Here is a 13,858-nt window from a genome sequence, read left to right as displayed (position 1 = left end):
ATTTATTTAAAAGAAGACAAACACACACGTAAGTTGATATCACAAACTTTTAAAAGCAAAAGGGAGTTTAAGGGAATGCTCACAACAGTGAACTTGGTAATTAGAAAAGGAGCAAATAAATTCCATTTTTAAGACTACAAATCTATTACTAATACATAATTCTAAGATGTTTAATAGTACAAAGTTTTGCTCTTGTAGAGTTTTTTTTCTTTCAGTCATAAACAAAAATATTTAGAGTCTATGAGATTCAGACTATTATGATTCATTACTACTGCTAATCAATGGGTTGGGTTTCCTGATTCTACATTTTAACAAAACATGAATTCTTACCGTAAATGTTCGTACTTCCATACACCTTCATCTTGCCCTTCAGGAGGTTCCAGGATTTTGTCAATGTTAGAACAGTCTGCCCTTATGTTTTGTTGGATATACTGAGAAGAAAAAGTAATAATTTCTAAAAGTTATTTAAAGATAGTAAGACACCATATTTAGGATTGCCCCACAACTCTAGCTACTTTGATATATACCTACTAGCCACTACAGTAAGGATAACAGCTACTTATTTCTTTAGTCTAGTCTAGGTGGAAGTGAACAGCTATGTTGATGGACCAAAGTAAGAGGACAAAAAAAAAAAAGTAGCGATAGCGGAGAAGTAACAAAGCAAATATCCCAAAATACAGTGTGTGGAAAACGTCTTCCCTGAATGAGAAATGGTAAGAGGAGCAGTGAGTTTTACCAGGTAGCAATAAAACCTGTTCAACTGGTGAAACCGGACACCAGGATTCTCGTGATTTCTACGCACAAAATTACTGTATTAACCAGTACACTGATTTCTATTTCTCTATGGAATTATGAAGTTATTTTTGTACAACTTATATCACAACCAAGAAGAGACTGTGCCCTGTTGCTTACATCTTGCTAAAAGTCACAAGATTTGGGTGACTAAACTTAAACACATGAAAAAATATTTATTAAAACAAAAAATACCTGTTGAACAGCTAGTGTGCTATCCATTTCTTCAAAGGATTCATCAGGCCAATTGTAAAAATCCTATGGAAAAAACACCCAAATTTAAACCAGTTTAATAAAGGGTGGAAAAGACAGCACGTCATTTGCAGCAAATTCTGAATGCTTAATATCAGGAAACTTCAACATGCTGTAGAAAAATAACCTTTACAGTTCTAACAAACAGGAAACTACATCTAGAAAGAGAGGAAGCAGACAAAGTTGCGAAGGACTATATGGGACTGATGCTCACCCTCCGAAGAACCAAAATATGAAACTTACAATAAAGGAGCTACCACAAAGATATTTCATATCTTTAAATTAAAGCTAAAGCTTTGCTTGACTTGTAATACTGTAAATGTCATCTCTTCCATTCCTTTTCACATGCTAAGAAGAGTTCGATCTGGTTAATACTTAGAGACCCCAAAAAGAAGTCCGGGGTTCTAAAGGAAGTGGTATTAAAGTGATTTCACAACTGACCGGCAAGATAGGACTAATGTGGTACTTCCAGCAGCACCTCTGGGTTGTTATGATGGGGTGTTAGCCTAACTCCGCCAAGACACTTAGCTATTATTCCTTCATCGGACCAAATATACTGCCTGCTTTTTTCTGACTGAATGTTTTGTTCATTTTCCATCCTAAACCATTATGTAACTTTACTAGTTGCTGTTAAAAAGGTATAAAATTTCACCTCAGAGGTGGCTGCCTGTCAGTGGCTGGTGAAGTAATTCACACACACCATCAGGATGAAAAGATGCACGTAAGTGTAGGATTACTTCAGATGTAGTCACTGACATTTAGCGACTCGGACTCTTTTTTATGACCGGAGACTCCTGAACCTCTAGGTCCCTGGGAGGGGGACTCCCGGTCAATCCCAGCGGAGAAAACACCTTTACCGACAGGGGTAAACACGGAACAGACTCACCCCCGCCAGGCGGGCAGGGGGAATCCACACCCAGGCCCCCCAGGGCGGCGAGAAGCGCTACCAGCCCCGGCCGGGGCAGCCGGAGCGAGGCGAGCAGCACCAGCCGGGCGGGGAGCAGCCCGGAGCTGCCCGGCTCCGGTGACAACCCGAGCGCGGGTCCCTACTAGGCGAGCCGGGCCCAGCGCGGCAGCGGGTGGCCAGAGCCCGCTGCGGGCCGCCCGGCCCGGGCCCGGCCCCGGCCAGCGCGGGCGCCGCCCAACCCCGCACCCCCGCCCGCCCGCCCGCCACTGGCGCCCCGCACGGGGCCGGGGAGGCCCAGCGGCTCCGCGCCGGGACGGGACCGACCGCGCCGGCTCCAGCCCGCGTGAGCGCGGCGGCCGAGCAGGCCCAGCCCGCCCGCTGCTGCCAGCCCCAAGCCCCGCGCGGGCAGGAGGCGGCTGGGGCGCGGCGCCTCACCTGGGCCTTGGTGCCCGGCCTGTTCCGCCTCAGCACAGCCGTCCCCTCCGCCATGACCATAGTGACAGCGGCGCCAGGACCCGGATGCGGCAGCCACTGACGAAGAGTGGGAGGAACAGGCGCGGCGGGAGCAGAGGGAGGGAGGTTCGGGAACAGCTGGTGGTGGGGAGGGTGGGAAGAAGATGGAACAGCCTGCGTGACGCCCAGAAAGGGGAGGGGAGGGGGGGGGCAGGGTTGTGAGTGAAACAGCTTCCGCGAGGAGGGAGGCAGGAGGAAGAGCCGGCGAGGAGGCGGGAGTGGCAGCGGCAGCTAGAACAACCCCCTAGAGGCGGGGGCGGTGCCCAGTGGTGCGCCCGCTGTGCGCGCTGAGGGCGGGAGCGAGCGAGCTGCCTGGGGGGTGTGGGCGGGGTCTCCAGGGGCCTTGTCGGGGTCTGGCTCTCCGTGAGGGGACGGGCCGGGGGGCGGTGCAACTAGACCTAGGGAAAGTCAGGAGGCAACTGCCCCTTGCCCCATAGCAAATACGGCCCCTGCCCGTCTGATCTCCCCCATGTTGTGCACAGCCACCCCCAGCCTGCAGGCCCGCACTTGGCCCGGGTTCAGAGCCGGGGGGAGGGGGCAGGTACAGTGTCCCTGGCCTCTCAGGCCACTCAGAATTGCCCTGGAGCCGTCTCAGCAAGGGTGGGTCACAACTCTTAAGGACTTGGGGGAGACCATCATCGCCAATCAGAGATTCTCTTTCATAAAAAGTAATCCTTGGACCAGTCCACACCACAAGGAAAAGCTATCTTGTCCCTATCTTGGTGCTTACAGGGCTTGTATTTAGATAGTTGGTAAGGAATATGGCTTCCCCTTTCTGACTTTCCTCAAGAGGAAAATTCATGGTGTCTTAGAAATGTTCCCCTCTGTTTGCCCTTCAGTTACATGTCACCTGATAGGAACACATGGCCTCAAAACACCTACATGAGGGAGTTTTACCTAAGAAAAGATCCTGGCCTCACAAAAATAATTAGTAGGATTCATAGATTCTTAGGCCAGAAGAGACTACTGTCATCGTCTAGTCTGACCTCCTGGCTAACACATGCCATAGAGCTTCCATGAAATACCATACAACTTCCCACAAAATAAGTTATACTTACTTCTATCCGATGTGAACTTGGCACCCAAAGGCTAGTAAGCTAACCAGATTGTTGTTTGAAAACAAGACGTCTTTATGTGCAGAAATATAGCATTGCGGGCACAAGTCCAGAGCAAAGCAGTCTCCCCCTCTCTAGAAATACTAGAAATTACATGAAAAAATTTAAAGTGACAAAGTAGTAAAAACTTATAATGTAATTTTTAAGAAAAGGAGTACTTGTGGCACCTTAGAGACTAACAAACGTATCTGAGCATAAGCTTTCGTGAGCTACAGCTCACTTCATTGGATGCATCCACTGAATGCACCCAATGAAGTGAGCTGTAGCTCACGCAAGCTTATGCTCAAATAAATTGGTTAGTCTCTAAGGTGCCACTAGTACTCCTTTTTTTTTTGCGAATACAGACTAACAGGCTGCTACTCTGAAAAATGTAACTAAAGGGGAATTTAATTCTTTTAGTACCAGAAGAAAACAAAAGGTGTCAAAACATTATAAAAGCAATATTTTAGGAGGATAGAGATAGAGCTGTAAAGCTGGTCTGGTTTCCACTAAGCTAGGATGTTAGTGGCAAAATGGACACAAAGCATCTCAGGGCCCTTCAGAGTGAAGTGGATAGAAAGGCTAATAAGTACCCCATGTCTGCAGTGAGCAGGCATGAGAAGGGTTGGCCTTGGTTCTAGGGTGAACCAAGCCAGGCACTCCCACCTGCACTAGTGCCTGACCTGGGTACAGTAGCTGTCACTGGAGGTGCATATAGAAATGCAGATGTAGAAATAGAGCCAGCAAAGGAAAAAACTCTCACAGAGATAGAACAGCTTCAGTAGGACAGGGAGGAGGGAATGGGGATGGAATATTCTTGTCAGGGTCTAATACAATGCTTGTCGTCATTGTTATCTGAGTGCTAGCAGGGGGGATGGAAAGCAGAGAGGAGGAAGGAAGATAGAATAAATTCTGCTGAGATGGGGGTTGGAGGTTGGGGGTGGAGGGGGAACGTGCCTGCTAATGGAGGACAGAGAGAAGGAAAAGACAGAGACAGCTGTGCCTGTAGGGAGTGGAAGGCAAAATAGAACCACTTGGGAGGGGGACTGAATGGGACAGGATAGATGGATCAGAAGGTGGATGAGACTGAACATCTTGGTAGCAAGGAAGATAAAAAACGAGGGGTGGGGTAAGGAGTTTTTACCAATTGAAAAGGTAAATAAATTATCTTGCTACATCAAAATGTTTGTAGCAACCTCCATCCTTCAGTAAAGGTGCATAAGGGTCATACAGCATGCACTCTTATTGCACCAATCAAATCAATTCTGAATGAGATACACTTTCAAGCTGAAAAAGTTTTTCCTTGCACCCCTTGCAGGGTCATTTTCAGTTTGATAGCACATTTAGTGTTACTTTTGCTTATTCCCAACATTAAAGTGTTCATAATCTACATTGTAAACTTTGGTTCCTGCTGTTAAATCATTCTGAGTTTTTGTTTAGATTGGGGAATGTCACTAACAGCATTCACAGAGAGGCGAGTCCTGTTCTCAGTGGCCAGATTGACAGTCAAAACCTGAGCAAGATAAAGTGATGGGAAATAGGGGATCCTTAGGGCTCCAATGCATATACCTGGAAACTACCTCAGGGAGCTGACTGTGTGACTGGCTTGGTGGTTCCATGTAGGATGTACTTAGTAATGTTGAACAAGTGACAGTTTAGTGCATTAATGCAGTTTGCATTAGTTTCCCTGCCCCCGAAGCACATTGAAGGCCAGCATTCCAGGCGCAGCAATTGCTTGCTCTCTCAGTCAAAAGGTTGAAAATGGCACTTCTATATGAAGGGTTGATAAAGAAAAGAACCAGAAAACAACCCTATAATCATATAAAGCTATGCTTCTGTCTTTTTCCTATGCTTATCTGTCTTTTCCCTATGTTTATGGGTAGAAAGAATTTGAACTGTGTGTAACCTGTACTCCCCTCTTGGGGAAATAATTCCTTATACGGATGGGCCTCCATGTTCATACCTCAGGACTCAGACAGACAGGGTTTGACTGGTTTGAACTGGAAGAGATATCACAAAGTATGTTGAACCAAGCTATAAAAGCTCCACCTTGTTCTTTGTTCTGGGCTTCACCATTTTCCTCTGCGCAGGAATTGGTGAGCCCTTCAGCTGTTGTACTTGCTAGCATTAAAGGTGTCTCATTTTATCTAAGAGTCATGACTCTGTGTTTGTTTGGCTAATACAGAAGTCCAGGGAAGGCTACCCTCCCAACCCTAGACGGGAGCTAAACCCTTTTTCCCTAACAATTTGGGGGCTCATCCGGGATTGCCGCTTCTCTGGACCGGTGGACGGTCGGGGCTCTGAATCCTTCTTGCCGGCACCTGGGTTGCTTTAACCCTGAAGGCTTCCTGTCTCGCTTCCACCCACCGTTTTGGCAAAATAAGGCGTCCCTAAAAGCACTAGGGTCCGGACCTATTGGTGAACACCAGCCGGTGGGAACTTGGTGAGTTCTGAATTTTTCCTTTGTGATTGTCTTGACAACAGTCAGGGGTTCTGTCTTTGGGAAAAGTTGGGAGGGGGGTCATAATGAACTGTTGATCCTTCTACGCCCCTGGGCTATATGTTAAAACATTATGATAGGGATATCAAGGCCTTACAATCGGATAGCAACAAAACTGTATATAAGTTTATATTTTTGAGTCAAGGTCCCTGGGTGGAAATGATGCAAGACGACCTGGAGCCAGGAAATCGCTGGCCGGGGGAAGGAACATTTGAGTTACATACTGTTGTTCAATTACGGAAAGTACTGCGTGATTTGAAACCGCGGCAACTTAAGTATTCTGATGTATGGATAAGAGAGGCCGAACAGCGCAAAAGCGCCAGTGTAACTACTAGTTTACGAATTGAGGTAGAAAAACTTAAAGCCGTGTAGCCTCCACCCTATAATCCAGGATCCGGTGATGCTGACCGGTAAGCCAAAAACGCCAAAGTCTGTTTATCCCCAACTCCCATTGAAGGAAGCAGGGGATCCTATACCATTGGAAGAATGTACCTGGATATGGGGTGGGGTACCGCAGCCCAGCCCCGACGCACTCATGTCCCCGGAGAGTGACTGGGCGCACTACAGGGAGAGGAGCGGCCCCGCTCTCCCACTCACTACTGATGCACCCACATCTGACACAGAGCAGAGGGATGCTCAGGAGGCTGGCACCTCTACAAGGGAGGTAGCACATCTTGATCCGCAACACCCCAGTGATGCGACGCCCGCTAAAACCCGCTCTCAAGACACACCTCAGGCAAAAGTTATTGGTGCTGTGATGGCTAGTGCAGTCCAAATGCCTATGCGACAACTGCCAAGTGGTGTGGGGGGAACGCAAATGGTGTATGTCCCTTTTACCAGCACGGATCTAATGAATTGGTCTGCTACTTTTCCCCCACTTTGAAAGTGTCCGGAAGAATTTATTAAAAAGTTGAAGGGTATTTTCACAATGTATAATTGTAATTATGATGATGTAGAGATGGTTTTAAATCAAGTGCTAAGTGAGGGTGAGAAGGCAACGGTGTTTAAGAAAGCCAGAGAGACGGTACAAGGCAAGGAGGCTTATCAGCAAGAGAAACCTGAAATGGATTGGGATGTTCCAGAGAATGTTCGTGTGTGGAATAATATGAGAAAGCGAATTTTAGAAGCATTAGAGGAGATGTCTAAGCCTGTTTATGATTGGGGAAAGGTAGGTGCATGTGTTCAGAAGCACGATGAACATCCACGGGAATTTTTCCACCATCTTTGTAAGGTTTTGAAAAACCATGGCGGCTTAGATCCAACCTCCCCTGTAGCAAAAACACAAGTGATCGACCAGTATGTAAAAAATTTATTGCCATTCGCTCGGAAGTCTGCGTGTAGTCAACCAGCTTATGAAAACAAAACGCTGGAGGAGGTGGTGGGTTTAGCAGCCCATGCTTGGAAGAATAGAAAGAAATTACACTAGGAGGTCTGAAAAGCTTCTTAATCTGCAGTTGCAAGGGTTCCGAGACGGCCCTCGGGGACGAGACGCCAGCTGTAGGAGGGGAGGCTTTCGGGGACGAGGCGGAAGGGAAGGCAGCTCTACCCAGGGATGGGGACCACAAGGTCAGAACTTCCAGCCACAGCCTGGAAGGGCAGGGCCAGATGAGTGCCGGCGGTGCCGACAAAAGGGACACTGGGCTGCCCAGTGCCCGAATTACCGCCCCCCCCCCCCAGTCAGCTGACCCTCTTATGCAAGCCTACCAAAGGGTTCAGGAAAGGGGGCGAGAAGAAGGAGGTACTGATTGAAAGCTAGCCGCCCACAATGCTTCACTCCCCCCGCCAGAAACCCCCTCCACTTCTTGGACAGTGCAGCTGGATGCAAACCATCCGGAACTTCCCGTTGTAGTGGGAGGAAAAACTTATTCAATGTTAGTTGACACCGGAGCAGATAGAAGTACTCTACAGGACCCCAACCTTCCTACTACTTCTGCAACTGTAAAGGCTATAGGCGTTGGTGGCACCTTATGCACCCTTCCTCTAACTGCTGAGCAAATGGTCCAGCTTGGCCTGTTATCGGAGGATCGTAGCTTTTTAATTGCGACCTCCTGTCCTGCGAATCTATTAGGCATTTTTCAGCATTCCTGTGCACCCAGACTCACAGTTCCTATTTGCCTTTATCTTTGACGGACGTCAATACATGTGGACCCGCCTCCCTCAGGGATACAGGGAGAGCCCTACCATCTTCAGCCAGTATTTAAAGCAAGATCTGGACTCTATTTCGTTGGCTATGGTTTCTACTTTGATACAGTATGTTGATGATCTGTTATGCTCTACAGCCAAGGATGCCTGTGTACAAGATACTCGAATCCTTCTTTGTGCATTGGCCGAAAAAGGTCACAAAGTAGTGCTTTCCAAGCTACAGTTTGCCCAACCCAAGGTGGAATACTTAGGGCACCGTATTTCTTATACCTCTACTGCGCTCACTCAAGACAGGATTAATAGCGTTCTGGGCATGCCTAGGCCTACCACAAAAAAACAACTCCACCAGTTACCAGGGGCAAGTGGCTATTGTAGAGCCTTGATTCCGGCTTATGCGGAGTTAGTACACCCCTCACCGACTCGCTGCTGGATTCCCCCCTTGGGGAAAGAATTCCTTATAGGGATGGGCCTCCATGTTCATACCTCAGGACTCAGACAGACAGGGTTTGAGCAGTTTGAACTGGAAGAGATATCACAAAGTATGTTGAATCAAGCTATAAAAGCTCTACCTTGTTCTTTGTTCTGGGCTTCGCCATTTTCCTGTGTAGGAATTGGTGAGCCCTTCAGCTATCATACTTGCTCACATTAAAGTGCCTCATTTTATCTAAGAGTCATGACTCTGTGTTTCAGAGTAACAGCCGTGTTAGTCTGTATTCGCAAAAAGAAAAGGAGTACTTGTGGCACCTTAGAGACTAACCAATTTATTTGAGCATAAGCTTTCATGAGCTATAGCTCACTTCATCGGATCTGTGTTTGTTTGGCTAATACAGAACACCAGGAAAGGGTACCCTCCCAACCCTAGACAGGAGGGAAACCCTTTTTCCCTAACTGGGTGATAAAATTAGAGGGGGAAAATGGTGGCCTACAATGAAGGATTAAGTAAAAATATCTGGGTTCATATTCCATCCTCTTTAGACCTCATACAATCCAAAGTTAATGCCTTGAAAGATGGCATTCTGCTCTGCGAAGCATGGCACAAGGCAGACCCACTCATTAGCTGCAGGGGTTCCCCTGCCACTAGGTACTGATCTTTTTCCTTTCCATACTTTCTAAAGGTTAGCTAAAATTTGAAGCACAGAAGTTAGGGTTTTGACAGCTGCTTGTCCCTGACTTTAAATTCAAGGACAGCAGAGCTTCCAAAATGCAAATAAATCAAGCTGAAGAACACGTATGTCAGAAGGCAATTAGTATCAGCTCTATCCATCTACAACCAGTTCATAGTTCTTGCAAGTCAAAGAGAAAAGAAATTAATGGTATTTTTTTAACCAAGAAGTCTTAAGTGGGATTTTAAGCCTCTCTCCCTCCCAGTATTTAGTTACTTATGTCTGGCATTTGTCCAACCATGTTAAATTTTACCAAGTAGATGAATATTTAAAGAATCATTTCACTTTTTTTTTTTTAAACCTGCACCCTCATTTTTCATGAGTGAAAGTCAGAGTATTTGGCCAATTTATTTAATATTAATGAAATCATCCACTTAATGTGCAGTGGCAGTCAAAAAAGTGAACAGAATGTTGGGAATCATTAAGGGAGAGTAAGAAAATATCATATTGCCTCTATATAAATCCAGGGTACGCCCACATCTTGAATACTGCGTGCAGATGTGGTCGCCCCATCTCAAAAAAGATATACTGGAATTGGAAAAGGTTGAGAAAAGGGCAACAAAAATGACTAGGGGTATGGAACGGCTTCTATATGAGGAGAGATTAATAAGGCTGGGACTTTTCAATGTGGAAAATAGACAACTAAGGGGGGATATGATAGCGGTCTATAAAATCAGGACTGGTGTGGAGAAAGTAAATAAGTGTTATTTACTCCTTCTCCTAACACAAGAACTAGGGGTCACCAAATGAAATTAATAGGCAGCAGGTTTAAAACAAACAAAAGGAAGTATTTTTTTCACACAATGCAGTCAGTCTGTGGAACTCCTTGGCAAAGGATGTTGTGAAGGCCAAGTCTATAACAGGTTTCAAAAAAGAACTAGCTAAGTTCATGGAGGATAGGCCCATCAATGGCTGTTAGGCAGGATAGTGTCCATAGCCTCTGTTTGCCAGAAGCTGGGAATGGGCGACAGGGGATGGATCACTTGACAATTACTTGTTCTGTTCATTCCCTCGGGGGCACCTTGCACTGGCCACTGTCAGATGACAGGATACTTGGCTAGTTGGACCTTTGGTCTGAACCAGTATGATTGCTCTTATGTTCTTGTTATTTTTGCAGGGTTAGGGCTTCTGGCTGTAATGTGCTTTTTCACACAGAAGCCTCACCAAGGCACATTCCTGCCTCATCATCACAGAGGAAGGAGCCAGCTAGGGCAACAAAGTTTCCTGAAGATAATACAGCTGCTTCTAGGCAACATCTGTAAGGTGGCAGAACGGGAATGAAGTTTGAAAGGCATACCTATGTCCCCACTCCCACAATCCGATGTAGTTATCGAAAGGCTGGGGAGAAAGTGCAGGGGTGAACAGAAAGTACCCATACCTCCCCATTTCACTTACCAGTAGTCTAAAAAGCAGAGGAAGAAACAGACAACCTCTGATATGGGATAAACAGCTGGAAGTGAAAAGAAAAGGAGTACTAGTGGCACCTTAGAGACTAACCAATTTATTTGAGCATAAGCTTGCGTGAGCTACAGCTCTCTTCATTGGATGCATCCGATGAAGTGAGCTGTAGCTCACGCAAGCTTATGCTCAAATAAATTGGTTAGTCTCTAAGGTGCCACTAGTACTCCTTTTCTTTTTGCGAATACAGACTAACAGGCTGCTCCTCTGAAAGCTGGAAGTGAGAATTTTTAACAAGTGGCTGCCCTTCCCCCAAGAAAGCCTGAGGGGTAACTATTGGCACAGTCATTGACTTCAGATTGATAGGACAGTGGCAGATAAATCACAGTTGCTAAGTCATCCTGTCCCTGCCCCCAGTGATAGCCTTGCAAAAAAAAAAAAACAAAAAAACCAACAACCTTCACCTTATATGTAATCTGTGCATATTGGCCCATCAATCACTTTATTTATAGTGCAGAGTGAATTCAGGGACACACTATCACTTTGCACTTGTAAACTATAATACTCTTTTTTCCCCCAAGAACCACAACACACTTCACAAACAAGTAGGAAGGCATTATCCCAGTTTTCGGATGAGAAAACAGATCTTAAATCCCCCAAATTTTCTGTCAATTACATAAAGTTAAGAAGCTACATCCATTTTAGGCACTTACATAAAAGTGGCCTGATTTTCAGAAGTGCTGAAAATCTCAGAGACCGGAAAACATAAGGAGGGAGCAGAATAATGGGTGAAGTACCAGTAGCAACATTAGCATGCTCAATACATCCAAGCGACTTTGGGCTGCTTGTACAGCACCTAGCACAATCGTGTCCTGGTCCATGACTAGGACTCTTAGTCACTAAATACAAATAATCAGTGGGATATATGCTAAGGAAACCTGTATCCCTCAGGTCTCCCAGGCATCAAGCCCCTAGAGATATCCACTACGAAGAAGAACCCTGTGTGCATCTTATCTTTAAAAGACTCTTATTTAGAGGGACTCTCAAATATTAGGCTTACCTAGTGACCTACATTAAAAGACAATCTCCACCCCAGTTCTTATCTATGAATAGTTAGCTTACAGAAACAAACTAGGCTGTTAATATTTTAAATCTCAGCCAGCTCAAAGATTCAACTTAACATGTGACCTGTTTAAATCCCAGAACACAAGCATTATCATAGAAGATAAGTGATTGCATCATAATTGCTGTGACAGCAGAAGGTGCATTTGCTTATTAGCACTGGGTTGCACAATCAGTTGGTTTTAAAACAGTTAGGGTACAGTAATCTTCCGTTTCAGAAATAAAATGCATCACTGGAATCATGAAGGTAAAATTGAAAGGGGGCAGCTTTCAAGTGTTTAGGCTAATAAATGCTAATACATGACTTTGCATTTTATTCAGCAGCTTTCATTCTAAACCACCTTGCAGACTATCAGACAAGTCAATAGGAGTTTGTCTCAGACTGGTAATGACCACATGATTTTGCCTAATTTGGATGCAGACCCACTGAAATGCAAGCAGATGTCTATGAAGAGGTGGTGGTAACCAACCGATACTACAAAATTGGGGCAGGGAGCATTTTGGCTAAAGACACCAGGCCACGTGAGATCATGAATGTCCACACATAAACCACAGGGGGTCTTGACTTAAGGTCTCCTCCAAAAGAGCCACAGTTGGCAATCCTTATCTACCTTGGAAGATCAAAAGACTGAGCTAACATTATCAACATACGATCAATACAAAATACAGTTATGGTTCCAGGAAGTCCAGCTATTTCAGTCCTGAAGTTTAGACCATTAAACCCTCAACTCACGATATTTAGAGCATAAAAGCAGCATTTTTTAAATAAAAGTTCTAGCCTGTTGCAATTCATTTCAAGGGGCACAGGATTGGGCTCATAATTTCCTTACATTTTTCTTGGAACTTTGATTTCACAGTTATTTTGGTCGTCTAATATGCAGACTGGCTTTTTTATAAGTAGCAGTATTTTTCATACTATTACTGTTAAAGTTTTGTCAGTAGTAGTAACAACTGCACCTGTTTCTTTTGCTTCAGAAAAACCCCACAGGAATCAGAATTCCATTTAGGATGTAAATAAATTCAATGAACACAAAATTAAATCAGGTCTGGGCAGCCAAATATTAAGCTTCCCTATTGAAAAGGAACTTTCTGTATAAAGGTTTACACACTGTTAAGTTTGAGTGACCTTGAATCTCCTTTTGAAGAAGTTATTTTCTTACCCCCCAAAAAAGCTGAGTGCAAGGGTTGGTTGCTTAAGGAAAAAAATGTTACTTCAGTTAAAATTAAATCATGGCTGGATAATATTTACCGTATAAGAATGCTATGTCTGTATAAATGAACCACCACTGTATGTTCTGGAATATGCTTCTGGATTGACAAATACCTCAAAACCACCACAGTGCTATTTTCTTTGTAGTCCATACACTACATGATGGGAAAAGCCTTTAAACCCAGCCTATTGTGAGCCAGTAACTTCCAAGCCCTGGCCACCTAGAGGGCCATTACAAAAAGCCAAACCCAACACACACAAGCTGAAGCCTAACTTGGTTCCCTCATCCAACAACCATGTTCATAAACCAACACATAGGAGGGCTAAATTTGTTATGGGTCTTGGTTAACCCTAATGTAGGGGGCCGAGATAACTCCCCTGCAGTTGCTGCTCCCCAAGAGCTCTGCCAGACATGGAGCTAGATCCCTGACCTGGACGGCTCTTATAAGCTGCATGAGCATTCACAGGAGGCTGGGAGCTAAGGAGCAGCTGCAACGCTGGGCACCAGCGGGAAACAGGGGAATGCCGCAGCTACCTGACTGGTACCATGGAGCAGAGCAGCAGTTGCTTCCCACCTCCTACCTGAACATGGGTTGGGGCCTCAGATGCCAGGGAAGAGGTAGGGAGATGCCCCCAAAACTGCAGTGTCAGAGCTAGGCAGTCCTGGACTTAACACTCCCATGCCCCTGCAACTCTGCTCATGGCTTCTGCCCCACGGGGAGCAACGGGACACAGAGATTCAAGCCCAAGGCCCCACTGGGGTCA

The 13,858-nt window shown here is 45.5% G+C and overlaps 1 protein-coding gene across 5 annotated transcripts in view; it reads right to left on the bottom strand.

Moving 5' to 3' along the window:
* LOC311528356 (MOB-like protein phocein) overlaps positions 1–13,858 on the bottom strand; it is a 32,711-nt gene that overhangs the window by 12,035 nt on the left and 6,818 nt on the right. Inside the window, exons 1-3 of one of the 5 annotated variants that reach the window (XM_084643311.1) lie at positions 2,387–2,556; positions 988–1,050; positions 331–431 (exon numbers count right to left, since the gene is read on the bottom strand). In XM_084643311.1, coding sequence (XP_084499437.1) covers positions 331–431; positions 988–1,050; positions 2,387–2,446 — 224 coding nt within the window. In that variant the 5' untranslated portion in view covers positions 2,447–2,556. Of the gene's footprint in view, positions 1–330; positions 432–987; positions 1,051–1,696; positions 1,842–1,930; positions 2,077–2,386; positions 2,557–13,858 lie in introns of those variants that run through there. The other 4 variants (XM_084643308.1, XM_084643310.1, XM_084643309.1 and 1 more) reach the window with 4 other exon arrangements.

Source organism: Lepidochelys olivacea, assembly GCF_965140295.1.
Source record: "Lepidochelys olivacea isolate rLepOli2 genome assembly, chromosome: 11".
Lineage (NCBI taxonomy): Eukaryota > Metazoa > Chordata > Testudines > Cheloniidae > Lepidochelys > Lepidochelys olivacea.
Note: the sequence above shows the minus strand (reverse complement) of the source record. Positions and strands in the feature narration are given on the sequence as shown.